General features: G+C 42.2%; 1 protein-coding gene across 1 annotated transcript in view; it reads left to right on the top strand.

The window, feature by feature from the left end:
• Positions 1-17915, top strand: part of TBCA (tubulin folding cofactor A) — a 40149-nt gene extending 22234 nt beyond the window's left edge. Inside the window, exons 2-4 of the mRNA XM_056848624.1 lie at positions 6231-6336; positions 15565-15651; positions 17651-17915. Coding sequence (XP_056704602.1) covers positions 6231-6336; positions 15565-15651; positions 17651-17731 — 274 coding nt within the window. The 3' untranslated portion in view covers positions 17732-17915. The remainder of the gene's footprint in view (positions 1-6230; positions 6337-15564; positions 15652-17650) is intronic.
• Positions 17916-18355: the final 440 nt, after the last annotated feature.

Below are 18355 nucleotides of genomic sequence, written 5' to 3'. Positions count from 1 at the left end.
AATGAAAGCACAGGTTTCCTCTTTCACAATAGTTTTTACTGGTTTTAGGTGGGAACGCCAACTACATTCTTTTAAAGAAAGATTTGATCATGGTTCTTCATGTCAGGCTTATTTATTCAAGCTTTTTGAGCATACTTTTAAAAATTGGTCACTTTTTGATGTATATTTAATTATATATGAGATCTTGTAATTTCAAAACCACCTCAAGAGCCCACATTGGCTGAGGAATACAGAACAAAAATCTAAATTAATGAAGTCAAACCAAGGCTTGACTCAGTTCATTTTAGCAAAGATGATAATAAAATAGTAGATTACGAAGTTTATCTACTTATCCTTAACCTGTGGGTTTATCAATTTTGCATATAAAATGAAACCCAGAAACAATTTTGCTTATAAATGAAACCCTGTGTAAATGTCATGTGAGGAAGCACCCCGAGTAGAAATTAACCACTGTAGTCCATGACAATTTTTAAATGTTTGATATAATGCTATATATGGAACCCTTATAAAGAGTTTGTTCACTTAGTTTTATTATAGAACTATATTCATTGTAAACAGCTGGTAAGAGGGGATTGGTGGTGGTGAAGAGCAGGATCAGTGAATCCTGTGAACCTGCAGCTGTGTGCTAATATTTAGAGACCAACATTCAAATTTTGATCCTTTGCAGTACTTTCCCAATCAAACTGGGGAAAGAACAGAATAGATGGAAATTCTTCAATTTGACATAACTTTTCTAAATATCTAAGGGCCATAATAATTTTTTTTAAAAAACTTAAATGTAGTTCATCTGGAAGTAAAATTGCTTCTTATATCTGCATGTCAGCCATACGTTTTAAACTAGTGCCTCTGAAATTGGAAATGCTGTCTTCAAGAGTTCTTAGAGTGGCTAAATCCATTGGGTTGGGTCCAATAACCACCAGTAGAGCTCAGCTGATAGGCTGGATTTGGCAATCCATTAGTGGAAGGTGCTGGCAATCATGGTCTTTCCCACATTCCCTCTTCCCAGCTGTCCTTTCTGACCCCTCTGACCTTCTCCTGTCAGCAGGAATCCACTGATGGCATAGGAAGAAGTGGGCAATATTGCCTCCTCCCCGTTTCATTCTCATTACCTGCATGGCTATTAGTCCATGTGGGTCTTGTGACCCCAGGAATAAACTTTTTTGGGAAAGGGAAATGGGACCTTCTAGCCTCGTTGTGTTCCATCTTCTCTGCACTACCTGAAAACCTACTCTTGAGGGTCGAGGGAATTATTGAGAAGAGTGTAGCATGCAGTGGGAAGTTACAACCTGTTTAGGAAACCTACTGAAATCAAGCATACACCTTTGCAGGAACAGAAAAATCCTTAAATTTGTTTTGGCCTCACCTGAACTGAGCTAGATTGTAAACTCAACTATTGGAAGTCTTGTTAATTAATATTCATCTTTACCATTCAGTAAAATTTATTTCTAGTCAATGATAGAAATTGATGTAGCATGTGGAGTTTGAAAAGGGCACTAGGATAAATGTTTTTAAACTAGAAATTGCTCCTCTTCGGGCATTTATGCATATACATTTATACCATGTAATAAGCTGAACTAACTCTGAGGAAAAAAACTTTTTAGATGGTAAGTAAAGTAGTAAGACTATGTTTCCAGCCAAAATTTAGAATTGAGGCTAAAATATACTTTATAGCTAGCAACTTTAGTGTGCTGCTACTACTTTAATACACGTCTTAATTTCACTTATTCAGTTCTACCATAAACAGTTGGTGGTGATGGAAAGTGCCATCAAGTCACAGCTGACTTATGGCGACCGTGTAGGGTTTTCAAGGCAAGAGACATTCGGAGGTGGTTTGCCATTGCCTGTGTCCGCATGGGCTGAGAGAGTTCTGAGAGAACTGTGACTGGCCCAGTTATCTACTTGGTCTGTGATTGAGGGCAGTCTTTCAGGCAGCCTTGATTGGTCAATGTGAGGTAAAGTAGGATGTTTCTCACACCACTGCACTTTCCAGCTCTGAATAAATTCCAGTTGAAGTAGCAGAGGAGCCCCTCTGCTATCTTAAGCATGTAGTCTGTATGGCACAGAATGGCAAGCCAGAAATGGTACAACTAGGGCTTACAAGACAAAGCTGTCATTCAACACCAGTAGATAGATTTAGTGGTGTTGAATGACAGCTAACTGAGAGTTGCATATGTTGGTTGAAGGTAGGACTGCTTCACTGCTTGAGATATTTTTGAGCATTCACTTCTTTCCTGAATTCCTAAAGAATTGATATCTTAAAAAAGGACCCTAATTTAGTATAAACTGAACTGTCAAGGTGCCTTATGCAAAATTATAAAATATAATTGGGAATCTTCCATCCTGGCCAAAACCTAGCATATATTGTTCCTTAATTTATTTCCTTGAAGGACAGCAGATCTTCTCAAAATCTAAGTAGAATGATGATCAGTCTTAGCTAGAGATGTGAAGGCCCGGGCGGGAAAGGAAAATTTTGTTTAAAAAAAATTCTCGAGGCTTTTTTCTGTGTTTTCATTGGAAAAATTTGAAATTTGGGGGAGTACTGAAAAAAACTCCTATGAAATATTTGTCTTTTATAATCAATGAAATACCTTTAAAGACAAGGTAGGCATGCTGTAGACATATACAGTGCTTAAATACAAGATGCATTTCTGCACCTAGAAGGATACCTGATATTCATGGGGGCAGCATGCAGGGCTTTCATTAGTTCTGTGGCCCCTTTGAATTGACTCTTCTATTGTGGTTGACCTTTTCACCTATCTCTCAAATCGCTGTGACATCCACATGTTGGGTATGAAGTAACTTATTGCCCAGCCCTGCTGGAGAGGGGGGAAAAGATCAGAAGGAGGTGGGGCAGAACAGCACCAAAGACTCAGAGGAAAACTCTGAAAGTTTCTCTGAGAACAGAGCTCTCTCTAACCAGAAGCCACAAAAGAAAGAAGACAGCATCTTGCTGGAACTACATCTAGCTGTTTTTTTAATTATTATTATTATTATTATTATTATTATTATTATTATTATTATTATTATTGACCTTTTGTATGAGCCTTATTTCTGACCAAATAATATATTTTACGTTATTTAACACAAAGCTTGTGTTTTCTGTTTAACTCCTTTTTCTTTCTTTTTTCGCTTTTCAGATAGCAAAAATTAAGGTATATGTGCTAAGGTAGTGTAGAGTGCATCAGCTTGTGGTTTTCTCTTAAGTATTGGGTATATTTGCAGTTTTGCTTATAGAAAATTAAGGCATTTGTAATTTGTAAGTTCCATAAATATTTGAAATACTACAATGTTATATGCTAAGTAAATTATACATGACACATTTTATGTTGTTTAAACAGTAAAATTAGGTTTGATAGGACAACAAGTATTGCATGTGTTTCACTTTCCCCCCAAATTTGTGTTTTTTCCCCCTCCCCAAAAAAAGTAGGGGGAAACCAAGGGGTTTTCTGTGGCTTCAGAATTTCCAGAACTTTTACATCTCTAGTCTTACCACAAGAGCAGTAGTGTCTCCAGAAGTGGACTTTCTGACTACCCCACCCCCTGCCCTGTGTGCCCCTCCTGCTGTGTCCCTCAGAAATCATGTTTCCAGTGATAAGCTCAGGAGCAGTGTTGGTAGTGCAGTGGAAGGGGGGAAATAGGAGAAAATTTTCATTGATGAAAGGGCCTTCTGACAGCAGTGAATAAAGTCAGAAACCAGGGCGATGGGGCAGATCCTACCCCTCCACTGAGCAAACGCTTGTTGCTCTTCCTCCAACAGAAAACCCACTTAAGTTGGAGGAAGGCTTCTTGGTGGAAGACTAGCTCTATTCCATTGTTTTCTGTGGTGTGATTCAGGTAATTTGGACTTAAAGTGAAACTAGAGTTAAATTAAATGTTAGTGGCTTGTCTAAACTCATCCCTCTAAATCATCATAGTAGCTTTACTTAAGATTTGAAGCCAGAATCTGAAGTTGATTTATTAACTACAGTTACTGTTTGTAGTTTTGCATTACCTGTGAAGGGTGAACCTCTGCTTTCTCCTTGCTTGCTGCTTCTCACATTCCCCCAGGCTAAAGAAATACCCAACAAGACTTGCCCAAAATCAAAATTTCTCTCGCTATGCAGTACATCTTGCTAGAAGCCTCCTGTTCATGTTTGTCTTCAAGGTGCTGGTATGCTGCATGCGCAGGCAGCTCAAACCATTTTACTGCCCCTACTAGGGAGGCAGGCTCCAAAGGTAATGCCTCTGCAGCCTTCCAGGAAGCCGAGGTGGGAAGCAGCGGCACGGGTGCAGGGGGTGTCTGGGCACTTTGAAGTGTGGGTCAGATGTATGTGGTGTAAGGAAAGTTTTAATTTGAAAATAGTGGAGGTGACCCAGTCTGCCACCTTTGCTGAGAGATTGACTTGCACACCTTCACCGTTTGTCACTGTCCAGAGATAAACTTGATGCTTGATGATGCAGTGAAGCTTTTCCCTTCAATTGGTGTTGCATTGCAGGCTGGGATGGCAGCCAGTTGTTGTTTTGAATGGAAGAATGGAGAAACTGCAATCAGGATTTGTCAAAACAAACCTGGATTGAATGATTATCTGTGAGTTGAATCTTGGTTTCACAGACCAACTACAGATAAAACAAACTACAGTATGCATTATGTCTGAGTTGAACCTTATAGTTTGAGAGTTTTCAGAAATGCATCTCCAGATGACAGTAAGATATTTGTGCTTCATTTTCTCAATGCTGTATTTTTAATCATGATTTTAATGAATCAAAGGCGTTTACATAAAATCTGCCATTGTGGGCTCCCAGAGTGTCAAGGCTATATTTGTTTTGATTTGTAGCCTATCAAACCCCACGTAATCAATTAGGAACAATGTTGGATACAAACTTCCAACATAGCAAATTTATGAGAATGCCACAGTTTACTTCAGAAGTGGTATCTGTGAGTCTGTGTGTGGACTCCGGCCATGTAAGGTTTTATAGACCACAGTCATCCTACTGAGTTCAGAAGGTTATATGTGCTCGGGAGCACTAATGTAATGGGATCCTGATTACCGCCGTCTTCCAGAAAGTACATCACAGCATTCCCACTACCATTGAGGGCAGCCTTGCACATGGTACATAATCTAGCATCTGAGGCATGAAGGACCACTTCATGGGGGCATGGCTTAGTGGTAGAGCATCTGCTTGGTATGCAGAAAGTCCCAGGTTCAATATCTGGCAGCTCTACTTAAAAGGCTCAGGTAATAGATGATGTGAAAGACCTGTACCTGAGACCTTTGAGAGCCACTTCCAGGCCGAGTAGACAATATTGACCCTGATGGACAAATGGTCTGATTCAGTATAAGGCAGTTTCCTGTGTTCATGTGTGCTGGGTACAAATACAAGGAAAATACGGAGTTGGTAGAAAACACTTTTGGCTGCTGTTCTTTCCTGAGTAGCCAGCCTCATCAGAGAATTTTGGAACAACCTTAGGCCATAGACCTGAGTTACCTGAAAGAGCTAAACTCCATCAGGTGAGGGATCCCCATTTTTCTCCAAGTTTCAAGGCCTTCTAATGAGCATTGCCTTCTGCTAGCAGATAAAGACTTTTCTGTTTCATTTGGCGTACCCCCAATAAACTCTGCTTTGTCCTCCCTTGTTGCATGTGTGTGTTTATGTAATGTTAAATAAATATGTATACATTTTAAATGCTGTTTTATTGCATTGATGTTTGCTACATTGTGGGGCCTCATGTAGGTGGAAAGATGGCATATAAATATTTTAAATAAATAAAATAGATTATATCAGTGTTTGCCGCTAGATATTTTGAAAACAAATCCAGACAACTGTTGTTCTACTGTTGGGGTGTGTGTGTGTGAGAGAGAGAGAGACTTCAGCTAGTGAGACAATAGCTAGGATCCAAAGACCCATGAAATTAGTTCCATGAGTCTGAGTGGGCTCTCATAGTTTTCTCAAACATCGTTTTGAACTGAGGGTGATTAAAAAGCTGAGCCTATGTCATATTACAGCCTGCTTTTGAAAGTCCAGAATTCCACTTGGTGAATCTTAAACATGAACCTAAGTAGATCTTTGCATGTCATCCAATATATGGCTACATTTTTTAAAAAAAAGTTTAAATAATAGTACATTAAAAAATGTAAGTAAGTAGCTGCAGTATTTACACATTGTCCTGTTGGATGTTGATTGTGCAAATTCAGTTAGGAACACTTATATTGGATTATAATAGAAAATGTGTTTTGCTGTTTTATACACAGATTGGCAAAAGAAAAAGTTATGTATGAAAAAGAAGCAAAACAACAAGAAGAAAAGATTGAGAAAATGAAAGCAGAAGATGGAGATGATTATGCAATTAAAAAGCAGGTAAAGAACACCATGGTTCTTAACTATTGATTGATTTTTAGGGTTTTAATTCTAAAAGTATTGTGATTTTGTGATCTCTGGGTAAATCCTGTTCTTCATATTCATCATCTGTTTCCACACACGGAGAACTGTCAGATATAATAAAAGAAAAGGTGTATAGTTGTTTGTCAATAACTTATTTCAGTCTTGTATGTATTATGTGTTTCAAGATATGAAGAAAAGATACCCAGCACTACTTTGGAATCTTAAAATTACACTCGAGGGCGGGGGTAAGGGGGTGGGCTAAGCTTTCTCACACCTGTTTGCCTGCAAACTAGAATGCATGTCCTAGCTTTGGTTGGGAGAATGACTTCTTACATAAAGAAATGCACTTCTAAGAAGTCTCATATTAAGGCTAATATCAATAAAAGAAGAAATATGCTTCGGCCATTAAGTAACATTAAAACTAAAAAGTTCTCTAGTTAGTGGGGGGGTGGTTCCTGGCAAAAGATGGCTTTTTGGGAAATACAAAGATTTTTCTCTGAAAGAGTAACATTCCGCTAGAAGGCATTGCTGTGAATGGGATTCTTCTCCCTGCTCTTGGCAGGAGCCATGTTACTGGGGATCATCTGTGTTCATCATCATCATCATCAATCCTTTATTGGCATAAAGTCACAGTATAGAAGGTTACAAAAAGTAATGGAAATATTAAAGTGTAGCCTTTACAGAATGGTTAAAAGAGAATTATATCGAATAGTGCTATTTATTGATACCGCCATCTAATTAACTAATTGGCGGACTTTTATAGCAAACTTTAAAAACTGTGCCACTGCCTCCAGTATACGGGGCAAACAATTGTTCAATAAGAAAGAAGCGTTAAAGTCAGAGACATTTAGTCTGGGTGAAAACCCTCGCAAGCGCTGGAGGACATTCAGTCTATTTGCCAAAAGGGGGCTTAATAGTTCGTTACAAAATTCTGTATAAAAACTACAATAAAATAAAACATGAACAACTGTTTCAATACAATTGTTGCCACAAGGGCAAAGTCAGTCTGCCAGGGGGATTTTCCAAAATCTTCCTTCAAGTAACGCAGATGGCATAACGTTAAACCTGGCCAGGGAAATGGCTCTGCATTGATCTGGATCAAACAGGTAAGATAAATTGGGGAGGGCTGGTAAAAATCAAAGAGTATCCCTAAATTTAATAGAGAGCAGGTTTTATTAGCAGCACTATTTAGATGTTGAAGTCCTGTATCTAATAGTCTGCATTTTATCATTTGGAAAGCTTCTGCCTCAGGAAGCATAAGCAAGGAGTGATCATCTCTGTTAAAATGGTTGTAGCAGAAACTGGTGCTCCCCAATGGGTGGAGCTTACTTCCACATAAGTGTATTCAGGGCTGAAAAGCTTCACCTTATATTAGGAGACTAGGTCTGGCATCTGTCTGTGTTTATCACTGCTGAAGAATCTGGCCTTCCTGAGTGCATTTATCAAGATTCAAATGAAGGACCCACAAGGGCTTGTGGGGGCATCTCATTTTCCCTGTCCCACTATTTTCTCTTTCCCTTCCCTGAAAGTCCCCATAGCTTCTCCCCTTTTTCTGCTTTGTTATCTTCTTCCTACCCACCGACTTTCTTTTATCTGTCCCCCATCTATAGCTACATTGTTTATTTCATGTATACCTTTCTCCACAGTGGGGACCCAAAGCAGTTTACATCATTCTTCTCTCCTCCATTTTATCCTCACAGCAACCCTGTGAAATAGATTAGGCCGAGAATGTGTAACTACCATGGAAGCTCACTGCGTGACCTTGGGCCAGAGTGGTGATTCAAACCTGGGTCTCCCAGATCCTAGTCTGAAACTAACCACTACACCACCCTGGCTGCTGTTGAACAGTAGCAAGCAGCCAGCCCTAGGTGAATTGTGTAAGTTACATGGTATCAAGTCCCCTCCTAAAGTATTACTGGGAAATATTGCTGTTCAGAGTTTCTGGTGGTGTTGTATTGCCCTTCCCTCCCACAGTCAGTATTAATCAGCAGAAACAGGTGAAGGGACCTTCTCTCCCTCCCACACGGATAAATTTTATTTACTACAGCTGCAGAATCACCTCTTTCCAAAGCAGTATTGGGCACTGGGTTCCCCCCCCCCCTCATTATTATTGAAGAGGGGAAGAGGGCCATGCCCCCTTTTGCCTTTTTATCAATTCCTGACCTGGATGGCCAAGTCTAGTCTGATCTCATCAGCTTTTGGAAGCTAAGCAGGGTTAGCTCTGGTTAGTATTTGGATGGGAGACCACCAAGGAATACTAGGATTGCTAAGCAGAGGTGGGCAAATGGCAAACCACCTCTGGATGTATCATTCCTTGAAACCCCTACAGGGTCGCTGTAACTTGACTTTTTTTATCAAAGTGGTTCATAATTCCTTGTTCCACAGCAAAGGCTGGTGTGTTTTCTGTACTCAAGCATATTGCTATTGCTTCTTGGACTCTCCCCCCAGCATTCACTGATGTGAAGTTCTCTCTGATATTTTTCATACCTTGTTTATACCGTACTGCTTTGTCTCTAGCTTGACTTCTACTGCTGTTTTCTGCTTTTGCTCACATATACCAACTGCAATTTCCCATGTTTTTACTCTTAATCAGAGCATGAACAGAACAGCAGCATTAAGTGAGTGACAGTGGATGGGAAAGAGAATTTAGAAATGAGTCAGTGTGAGTAAAAAACCATCTTACCTTTCTTCTGCTGTAGGTATATTCCCCCTCCCCTTTCATTATCTTCAAAGGCAAAAACTGCTAACCCTGTTTCAGGGACTTGCCCTTTTCTACTTGATGAATTGCGATCTGGCCCTAGTCGTCTCAGCAAAGAATAGTCTAGTCAGGGAGCTGCATCAGAACTCCCAGTCAGTGTTGGGGAAGCATGGGACTTCCTGTTGGTTGAATGTTTTACCCAGGTACAGAGTCTGAATAAGGGAACATCCATCCCCAGGTATACTTGCTTTTCAGTGGGCATCTAACCAAGGAGATGGAACTTCAGAAAACATAGTTTTAAGGCTGCTTCCCTTTTACTCAGATTTTACATGTATCTTGCTTCAGTAATTCTTCTGTCATATTTACCATCCTGTCTAGTTTTACAGAGATACTTGAAAAATAGCAGAAGTTTGTTTTTTGTGGTCTCTGCAAATCTGAAAAAAATTCTAGAGCTCCAGGGCTAAAACTGGTGCTGAAATACCTTATCCTGAAGGAGGGTACTGATCTACGACTCTGATTCCAAGTTGAGGGTGTGTCCCTCTCCTCTTACTTCTCTTTGCCCACCTCACTTTTAGCAGTTCCATGTTCATTCACTGGGAGTAATTACCTCAGGTGTGTTCTTCCTTCCCTTTCCCCCATCTTTCTCTCTGGCTTTAACCAGAAAAGAGAGATTGTTCTTTAGATATCCTAATGCAATATTCCATAAGGCTAAAGGAGACCAATTAATGAATATTTGCTTTTGTTTGAGGCATACATGATAAAAGCCATTGCATCTTGAGCAACATTGTTTGCTGGAGAAATCTGGATTCAGATTCCACTTTTGCCATGTACTGTGGCTGGCTGAAGCTACATTCTGCATCTGTTTCCGGCTGCAAAACTTGAAATAATAGTTTACTTTTTGAAGTATGCATGAGCAGGCCCCTCATCCAGAAATGCTGGCAGTTCTGCTTACACAGCAAGATCACTGCCATCCATCTGGGCGAACTGAACAGGGGCCGGTAGAGACACCGACTTAACTTTGAGTGCCTGAAAAGTGGCCTCATTGATCAAAGAGCGGGCACATCCAGAGTCTATAAGAGCTTTAACTTGTAACTAGGGGCCCTTTCTATAATGTTGCAACACCACATCCACATAAACAGTCTATCCCACCTCACTCACCATTAAGGGAGCCTTGGGTTTTGCAGAAAGATCTGCGGAGGTCTGCGGTGTTGCTCCACTCACCGCAGACCCAGTCTGTTTTTTGATTGATCCAGGGGAGACTCCAAGTTCAAAGCAGGGGGGTCCCAGTGGCGGTCCTCCTCTGACGAAGCAGAGCTGTCTCCGCCCGGGGTAACTGTAATCCGGGACCCTGACGGGCCCGCTGGCGAAGGCTCGTTTGCAGACTCCTTGACATGGAGGGCTGGGGGCGCTTTCCATCCTAGTGCGGCGCTACGATCAGCCGCGGCGCCTCTTCTCTGAGCGCGTCCCCTTCTGTGAGGCGTCCCCTCCGGCCGGGGAGTGGGAGCTGGCTGCTCCGGACACAACGGGCAGGCTGCAGCAAAGTGACCCATGGCACCCCAAACGAGGCAGGCTTCCCTTTGAAACCGCGACACTCGGTCTTGTGCGGGTTGAGCCGGTCTCTGCGGGACAGGAGCTGCGGCCCTAGGAGGGTTTTTCTGGCCTCCCCCCTCCTTGGCCCGACGCCGGGCAAGAGAAATGAACTGTCGGCGGCTTTCCACTTCCTCCGCCAGTAGGATCCACTCCTCCAGGGTGGCTGGATCCCGTTGCATATAAGCCCAGTTCAAAATCTCGAGGTGTAAGGCTTCTCGGAAATAATGCACCCAGGTAGCCTCCGTCCAATCTACGATTTTACTAGCAAGTCTCTGAAACTCATCAGCAAACTCCCTGACCGAAGAAGATCCTTGACGGAGTTGTAGGAGGGCAGCCTTGGCTTTCCCCCCTTGAAACAGGTCCTCCAGCCGCCGTCTTAACGCTTGCATAAATTCGTTGAGAGAGCGGACGGATCGGGCCCGGGTGTCAAACTGCAGGATCATCCACTCTGCAACCCTCCCAGTCAGAAGAGAAGAGACAAAGCTTACCCGGCTGTCTTCCATGGGGAATGCATGCCCTTGTTCTCTCATATAGCTGTCCACTTGGTGTAGGAAACAAGGCAGTGCGTCTGCGGAGCCATCGAAAGTCACCCGCAATCGAGGCTGCTGCCATGGTACAACCGATACCACCGGTTGCAGTGGGGCCCCCGGCTGGGCAGGCAGTCCTGGGGGCAGCGCTGGCGGCTGTCCAGGAACCGGCTGTTGTCCCGGAACTGGCTGCTGCCCTGGAGGTGGTGGCGGTACCTGCACCAGTACGGACTGGGGAACGGTTTGGGCCTGTTGCAAGCGACCATACTCGCGCACTAGCACGTCCATTTGGTCCTGCATTTGGGCCATACGCACTAACAGTTCCTGGTTCTTATACTTTAGAACATGTATCTCCTCAGCCCCCCCAGTCTGTCGGGCTTGGCTAACATGGAGATTTGTATTCCAGTCGTCTGAGTCCTCTTCATTGGGCACAACCTCATCAAAGTAGTCCTGTATGTCAGGCGCGAAGGCAAGCCGCCGCCGACGGGCCACATCCCGGGGTGGATAGGGCTCCGGGGAAAACGAGAACGAGGGCCACTCCAGTCCCCCCCCCCCCCGCCTTTCGGTCGCGCTCTGGTGGCTATGGCCGTCCGCTCCAGGGCAGCCTTCTTCTGAGCGGTGGCTGCCTCCCCCAAAAGTTGCTCCGCTGCCCGTTGTTGAGCAGCTTGCGTTTGAGCCGCTTCCAAAGTGGCAGCCCGGGCTGCCACAGTGGCCGCCACCAGCAGCTCGGCTGCTTGCTCCAGCAACACTTGAAGTTCCTTATGATTGCCATGTAACGGTAAAACCTGGCGGGCAAGCTCCATGGAGGAAGAGCCAAACTCTGGATGCAGTACCTTAACCACATCGTCCTCCGATGCCGTGCTTGGTGGTAAATCCATAAGGGACAATACAGTCCTGGCGGCTGCGTTTTGCGCGTCCCGGCTGCGCTGTCTGGGATCCGGGACATCTTTCCCTCCCACTCCCGCCATTGGGAACGGGGAAACGGGCACCCAGATCAGGGCCGCCGGCACCCGCTGCGCCCCACGGGACGCAACCTCGGTAAACAGCTGGGTTAGAAGCGCTAAGTCCTCTTGCACCAACTGGGTCTCTTCCAGCAAGGTGTCCAGCCACCACAATTCGTTGTGGGCGCGGAGGTCAGTGTCCTGCGTCTCCCAGGGGGCCGCTGCCGCCAGTCAATGCCACTGCTCCACGACCAACCCAGTCAGTCGGTTGGACTCAGCTTGAGTTCGCTGCACATCCTCAAGGATAGCACGCAGTAGATCCGAATCCTCGGGGAGCTGACCCAAAGCTCTAACCCGACCTCCCGGCGAACCCTCCAGGGCTCCAGCCAGGGACAATACCCTTGGGGAGCACGTCTTCAGCTCCAACCCGAGATCCCGGCGATCCCTCCTGGGCTCCAGCCAGGGATGAAAATATAGTTTCGGATTAGTGTCCAAATGTCAGCTCTAGTCCCATGATAATCCCATAAACAGGCATCCGTACACAAGTAGTCCAAAAGAGAGTTGATTTATTGGAAAATCCATAGGTTAACAGAAGCTAAGAGTCAAATGGACACTAATGAAAACTATAAGCACGGTACAGGGCATATATGAAAGAGCATAGGGCAAATCAGGGTAGATCTGGATGCCATGGCAACCCCCCTCCCAGGAGACGTCAGGGAGGTAGGATTCTACCGGCATTCCCACAGAGTCCAGTCTAAACACGTTGTTTGCAGGGCTAGAGCTGGCGTTGACCAGCACCTGGAGAATCCACAACCATCTTTTCTCAGGCCACGCCTGACAGGTTTCCTAAGCCATCCCTCCTCCCATTTTTCCATTGAGAGCGGTCTTTTTATTTTGGAGTTTTAATAGCTTCTTATGATATAATTAAGGGAAGCTGAAATTCTAGAAACTTTGTAGAAAGCCCTGCTATGTGTGAATAGTCTTATTACTAAAAATGTTGCCATCAGTTCTCCTAAAATTGTCATGTGAGGATATAGGAATATAATTAACATACTGATTTATTAAAAACCCATTATCTTTATTGCATCAATGCAGCAATGTTAAATTAGAGCTTTTATCATGTTGGTGGCATGAAAACTATGGATTTGTATTGTTACACCACCACCCTTAATTGGCATCTGAGCAATGGTTTGGAGTGGTGGACTCTAATCTGGAGAACCGGGTTTGATTCCCCACTCCTCCACATGAGCAGCGGAGGCTAATCTGGTGAACTGGATTTGTTTCCCCATTCCTACACATGAAGCCAGCTGGGTGACCTTGGGCAAGTTACAGGTCTGTTAGAGCTCTCTCAATCCCACCTTCCTCACAGGGTGTCTGTTGTGGGGAGAGGAAGGGAAGGTGTTTGTAAGCCGGTTTGAGTCTCCTTTAAGTGGCAGAAAAAGTCAGCATATAAAAACCAACTCTTCTTATTATTCCTTACAAAAATCCCCAAATTAAAATAAACTTTAACTAAAGGCAAGTGATCTCTCCCCTTTATTGTGGGTCAGTGCTTAGAGTATGAGCTGGCACAGACACAGGAAGAAAGTGTTACATGTTTTATACCTTTTAGGGCAGGGGTGGGGAACGTCAGGGCCAGGGGCCGTTTAAGGCCTGCGAAATCATTTGGTCTGGCCCTTGGTGGGTCCTGGCAGATTTCTAGCTCAGAAGGATCTAAGACTGGCGATCCACCCCCTCCCACGGACAGGAATAGCCTCTATTCAAGGCAGATGTAAGTTTGTTTTGCCGAGAAAAGGAACCTTTTCCTCCCCTTACAGAAGAGCCGTGAACTATGGAGCTGCTAGGACCGCTCAAGAAGCTGTGTTAACCCTTTCCCACCTGGGCCATGGAGAAACGTATTGGTCGGCTAATTTTTAAGTTGATAATTTTGTATGGCCCGCGAATGATGTTATAAATATCCAAATGGCCTTTGGCAGAAAAAAGGTTCCCCACCCCTGTTTTAGGGATTGGTTTTTCCCTCCTGCCCTTGCTAACAGGGTTTTCATCTTTGGATATACTCCATGCATTGAAACCAGTACAGTAGGTAGTTTGGATCTGGAAAAGGGTTGCAGAAAATTAATGTTCAACTAAATTGAGGAGAAACAGTTTATAGGAGCCACCTGAGGGAGTCCGTGTAACACATCTGAGTTTGATAGTCCTGCCCTGAAGTCACAAAATGATGCCCTTTCCCCTCTCTCTTTCTCCTGTGACCAGGAGAACAACCACATGAGTTTTCTCATTCTGTATTGTCCTAATAACTTAGAGGGCATGAAATACTTTTTGCTTAACTTAGTGTGGGGTTCACTATGAAATAGTTTGAGAAATTTCTGTGTGATAGCTAGTGAGGAATACTCTAGAATACTTAAGAAGAACACTTAAAAAGAGTTAAAAAGTTCAGTGTGGATAATTCTGAGAACTGGAGTGGGCTGTGAATAGGGAACATGATCAGTGGATGATGAAATTCACAAGAAGTTGAGTATGTTACCCTGTCCACATGCCAGACATATTGGGGCATGCTCTTTTCATGGTTTGAAGCCCTTGAAGTCATGTAAGATGAATCCTGTTAATAGGATTTATGTAAATACAAATACGTGAAATCTGGAAATTCTCATGACTGCTGTAAGAATCTTCATACTTCATAGATTTACTAATTGATTTTTATTTCAAACTGAATTAGATATATTATAGAATAGGCTTTATACACCATCATCCCATCGCATGAATTTAGGGATTAAAATATTCCATGAAATAATGTAGGATTATTTTGTGTGCAATTACAAAATTGTCTTTTGTAGATGTATGCAAGATGTTCACATTCAGTGGGGTGCCAGATCAGTAATTTTGCTCAAAAAGCATGGTGTGAATAATCTTTCTCCTAAAACGAAACCCAAGGATAAGTAATAACTTTTTATGCATGATCAGCATCAAAAATATGAGCCTGCTGGTCTTTGCTTTTCATTTTTCTTTACCTTTGTCTTTTAGTCAGAACCTCCTGCAGTGAGCATACAATGTGATCAATAACTCAATAACTTTTTTCATTCAGTAATTATCTCTGTGTGGTATTATCTGAACACTGTTTTTATTTATTACCCAAAAGAAGCAGGAGATATTTATATAACCAGCTGATCCCATTTGGGACGAAGCTGTTTGTGACAGCAGGGGGAAATGGTTCATATTAAAGAGTTTTTTAAACAAATATTTCATAGAAAGCTTTTACCAGTTTTTGCTTTGGTTATAAAAAACGTTCTAGAGTACTCCATTTCTGTCATGAAATAAACTACCTGTACTGTGTTATGTGTACTGGTATGTACTTCAGAATGGTTTTGTGTTATTAAACAGCCCATAGTCAATAGTCAAGTTGTACTTTATCACTTTGAACTGTTCACATAGTTCACGAGTTTCCATTTTGCAGACTGAGATCTTACAAGAATCTCGAATGATGATTCCAGATTGCCAACGCAGATTAGAGGCTGCTCATGCAGATCTCGCTCAGCTATTAGTAAGTATAGAAGATATAATTTCTGTAGGGTTGCCAATCAAATTTTTTAAAATATGGTTGTTTAATTAGCTGTCTTTAACTGATGAAATTACCTTATGTGAGTCTATTTAATACCAAAATCCTTTGTATGGATGTTCTTTTGAAATACTGAAGTATGAAAATTTAAATAAACAAAAGCTGGTACTTGTTCTTAAAAGGAAATACATATTTAATATTTTTATTTGACATTATGGCAATATACACAAACTCAAATAGGTCAAAATGAAATGTGTGCCCTTTATTTTGCACAGAATAAAATTTCCTCTTCCAGTTAACCAGCTGAAGCATAGCATAAAGCTTTAGTTGGTTGATTGAACAGTTAAAAAGATTAAAACTTGCAGGCCCAAATTTCTGCTGTATATCTGATAGAACAAGTGTAGATGGAAAAATGTAGACGAGGCCTAATACATAGGGCTCATGTAGATAGGAGCCACACATGATAAAGACTGGTGGGTGGGATGGACATTGCATGTTTAGTTCCCTGCTGGGAACTAAATTCTGAAGCATGCTTTCCCATGCCATTTTCCTGACCCGAAACAGCCCTGGAGGTGCTGTTTGCCCTGTTGGGAGCACCTCCTGGGCCATTTTGCATCAGGAAAATGGTGTGGAAAGAAGGCTGAAGCAGTGATCCCAATCCAAATTGGGGCCCCCACATACTTGGAAAACTTAGTTCACAGCAGGGAAACTGTAGCTGACATGTGACTGGCTAACTGAAAGTCAGGATAGGGAACCCAGACACTGCCCATGGGAAACATGTAACATGTAGTTTGACCCTTAGAGGCACAGGATGCAGTTAATGTTATAAAAGCACTGATTTTGTGACTCCTGTGTGTGTGTGTGTAAAGTGCTGTCAAGTCGCAGCCTACTTAGGGCAACCCCGTAGGCGTTTTCAAAGCAAGAGACTAACAGAGGTGGTTTGCCATTGCCTTGTGAAAAATGTAGAAGTATTGTGAAACAATGTGCTGAATGATGTGAACACTAGCTTTCTTCAGTATTTGTGTTCAGTATTCAGCATTGCTGGTGCTATAGAGCTATAAGAGCCAGGACAGCCTAAGCCTCCACCACTAGCTCACCACAAGAGCTGCTGGAAACTTCTGCTTATTTCCTGGCCGTACCACAGACTTCATCAGAACTGCCAACTGTTCTGGGTGACTTTTACCAAGTTTGGTTATTTGAGGAGGTTTTAAAAAAAGAACTGTTAGAGGAAGGCTCCATTTCTTTGTCACTACAAAATCGTAATTGTAAGCTGCATAATAAATTAATAATAGGATGAAATATAGATTATGCACACTTTCCTAGGGCATCTACACCATTTCCCCCCCATAGCCTTCTTTGTTCACATGTTTCTGTACTCCAGATTTTTTGCCCATCACTTCTATATGTTTGACTAATTTGTAATTGGCACAGTTTTGCAGATCAAATGTTTTGAATGATAAGTGTCTCCCTTTATACTTCAGCATGGTTTGAAAAGAAGCTTTATTTTCCATATGTGTTCAGCTAAAAAGAAAATTTCAGATCTTGACTTCAGTCTAGTTCGTTTTGTAAAACTAGTTGTGAATGTGCTGTGCTTTGTTCCATGTACTCTTTTAATAAGTGAAATTGTAGACATAATTATAGATTCCACACCTTTGATTATTATGCTTTATTCATACACTATGGGCTGATTTTGAATATTAAGGGTTTATGTAGGAAAAAATATGATTTCCCTTTAATGGATAAAAATTAGTGAAGGCTGCTTCAAAAGCCTAAGGTGTCTGCACCTGAAAGGGAAAAGTCTGCTCACCTGAGACAGTCAGTGTAGTGTAATGCCCCCTCTTCTGCACCCCTCCCCCCAGTTCCAATCTTTACTGGATCGTACTGGATTCCATAAAGTAATCTTAAAAGCGGTGAACATAGTATTCAGAATAGTAAAAGTCTTCTTTTTTGTGCAGTTAAATATGTTTTTTTTTTCTCATTTCAGGAAAATGAAAAAGAGTTGGAAGAAGCTGAAGAATATAAAGACGCACGTTCTATACTGGAATCAGTAAAATTAGTGGCCTAAATTGATTTTTCACTTTTTATTTAAGCCTTGGTATTGGGTCCATTGCCACACTTTGCTAATGCTTGGTCACTGCTGTATTAATTCAAGTAGGTGTTAAGAATAATGACTTACTAAAATGACCTGCTACGCACTGGCAAATTATTTAGCCTTTCTCTTTTTTCTTGAAGATTTGTTGAATAAAGGATTTTATTTGATATGTTTGTCTGTTTTGTGTACTGGTCTTACACCTGTACTTGACAAATTTTCAGTGTTTACATCTTTGCTCTGAAGCATGCTTGCTTAAATAGGAATACATCCATTTGGTTTATTAAACTTTGCGAGATTTCTTTAGGAAGCATTAAGCCAAGTTCTCACATGCCTAATCCCATAATCATATTATGTATGGCATAATATGAAACATTGGGCTTACTGTGCATATGTATGTATGGTTCCTTTTTTAACTGGAACTATTGTTTTCATACAGGGATGTATGAATGTATTCTGCATAGTGGCTTGTGCTTGTGGGCATTCATGCTGTTATAAAGGCCGATGGCTTCTCCATTTGAAAGCTTGACTCTGACTCCAAAAAGCATTTTTCATGATGAGAGCTTGTCTCCAAACTTTCAATCTCTTTCCCTGGTTGCA

The sequence above is a fragment of the Euleptes europaea genome, chromosome 4 (assembly GCF_029931775.1).
Source record: "Euleptes europaea isolate rEulEur1 chromosome 4, rEulEur1.hap1, whole genome shotgun sequence".
NCBI lineage: Eukaryota > Metazoa > Chordata > Lepidosauria > Squamata > Sphaerodactylidae > Euleptes > Euleptes europaea.
The sequence above is the reverse complement of the archived record's forward strand: the minus strand, read 5'-3'. Positions and strand labels throughout refer to the sequence as shown.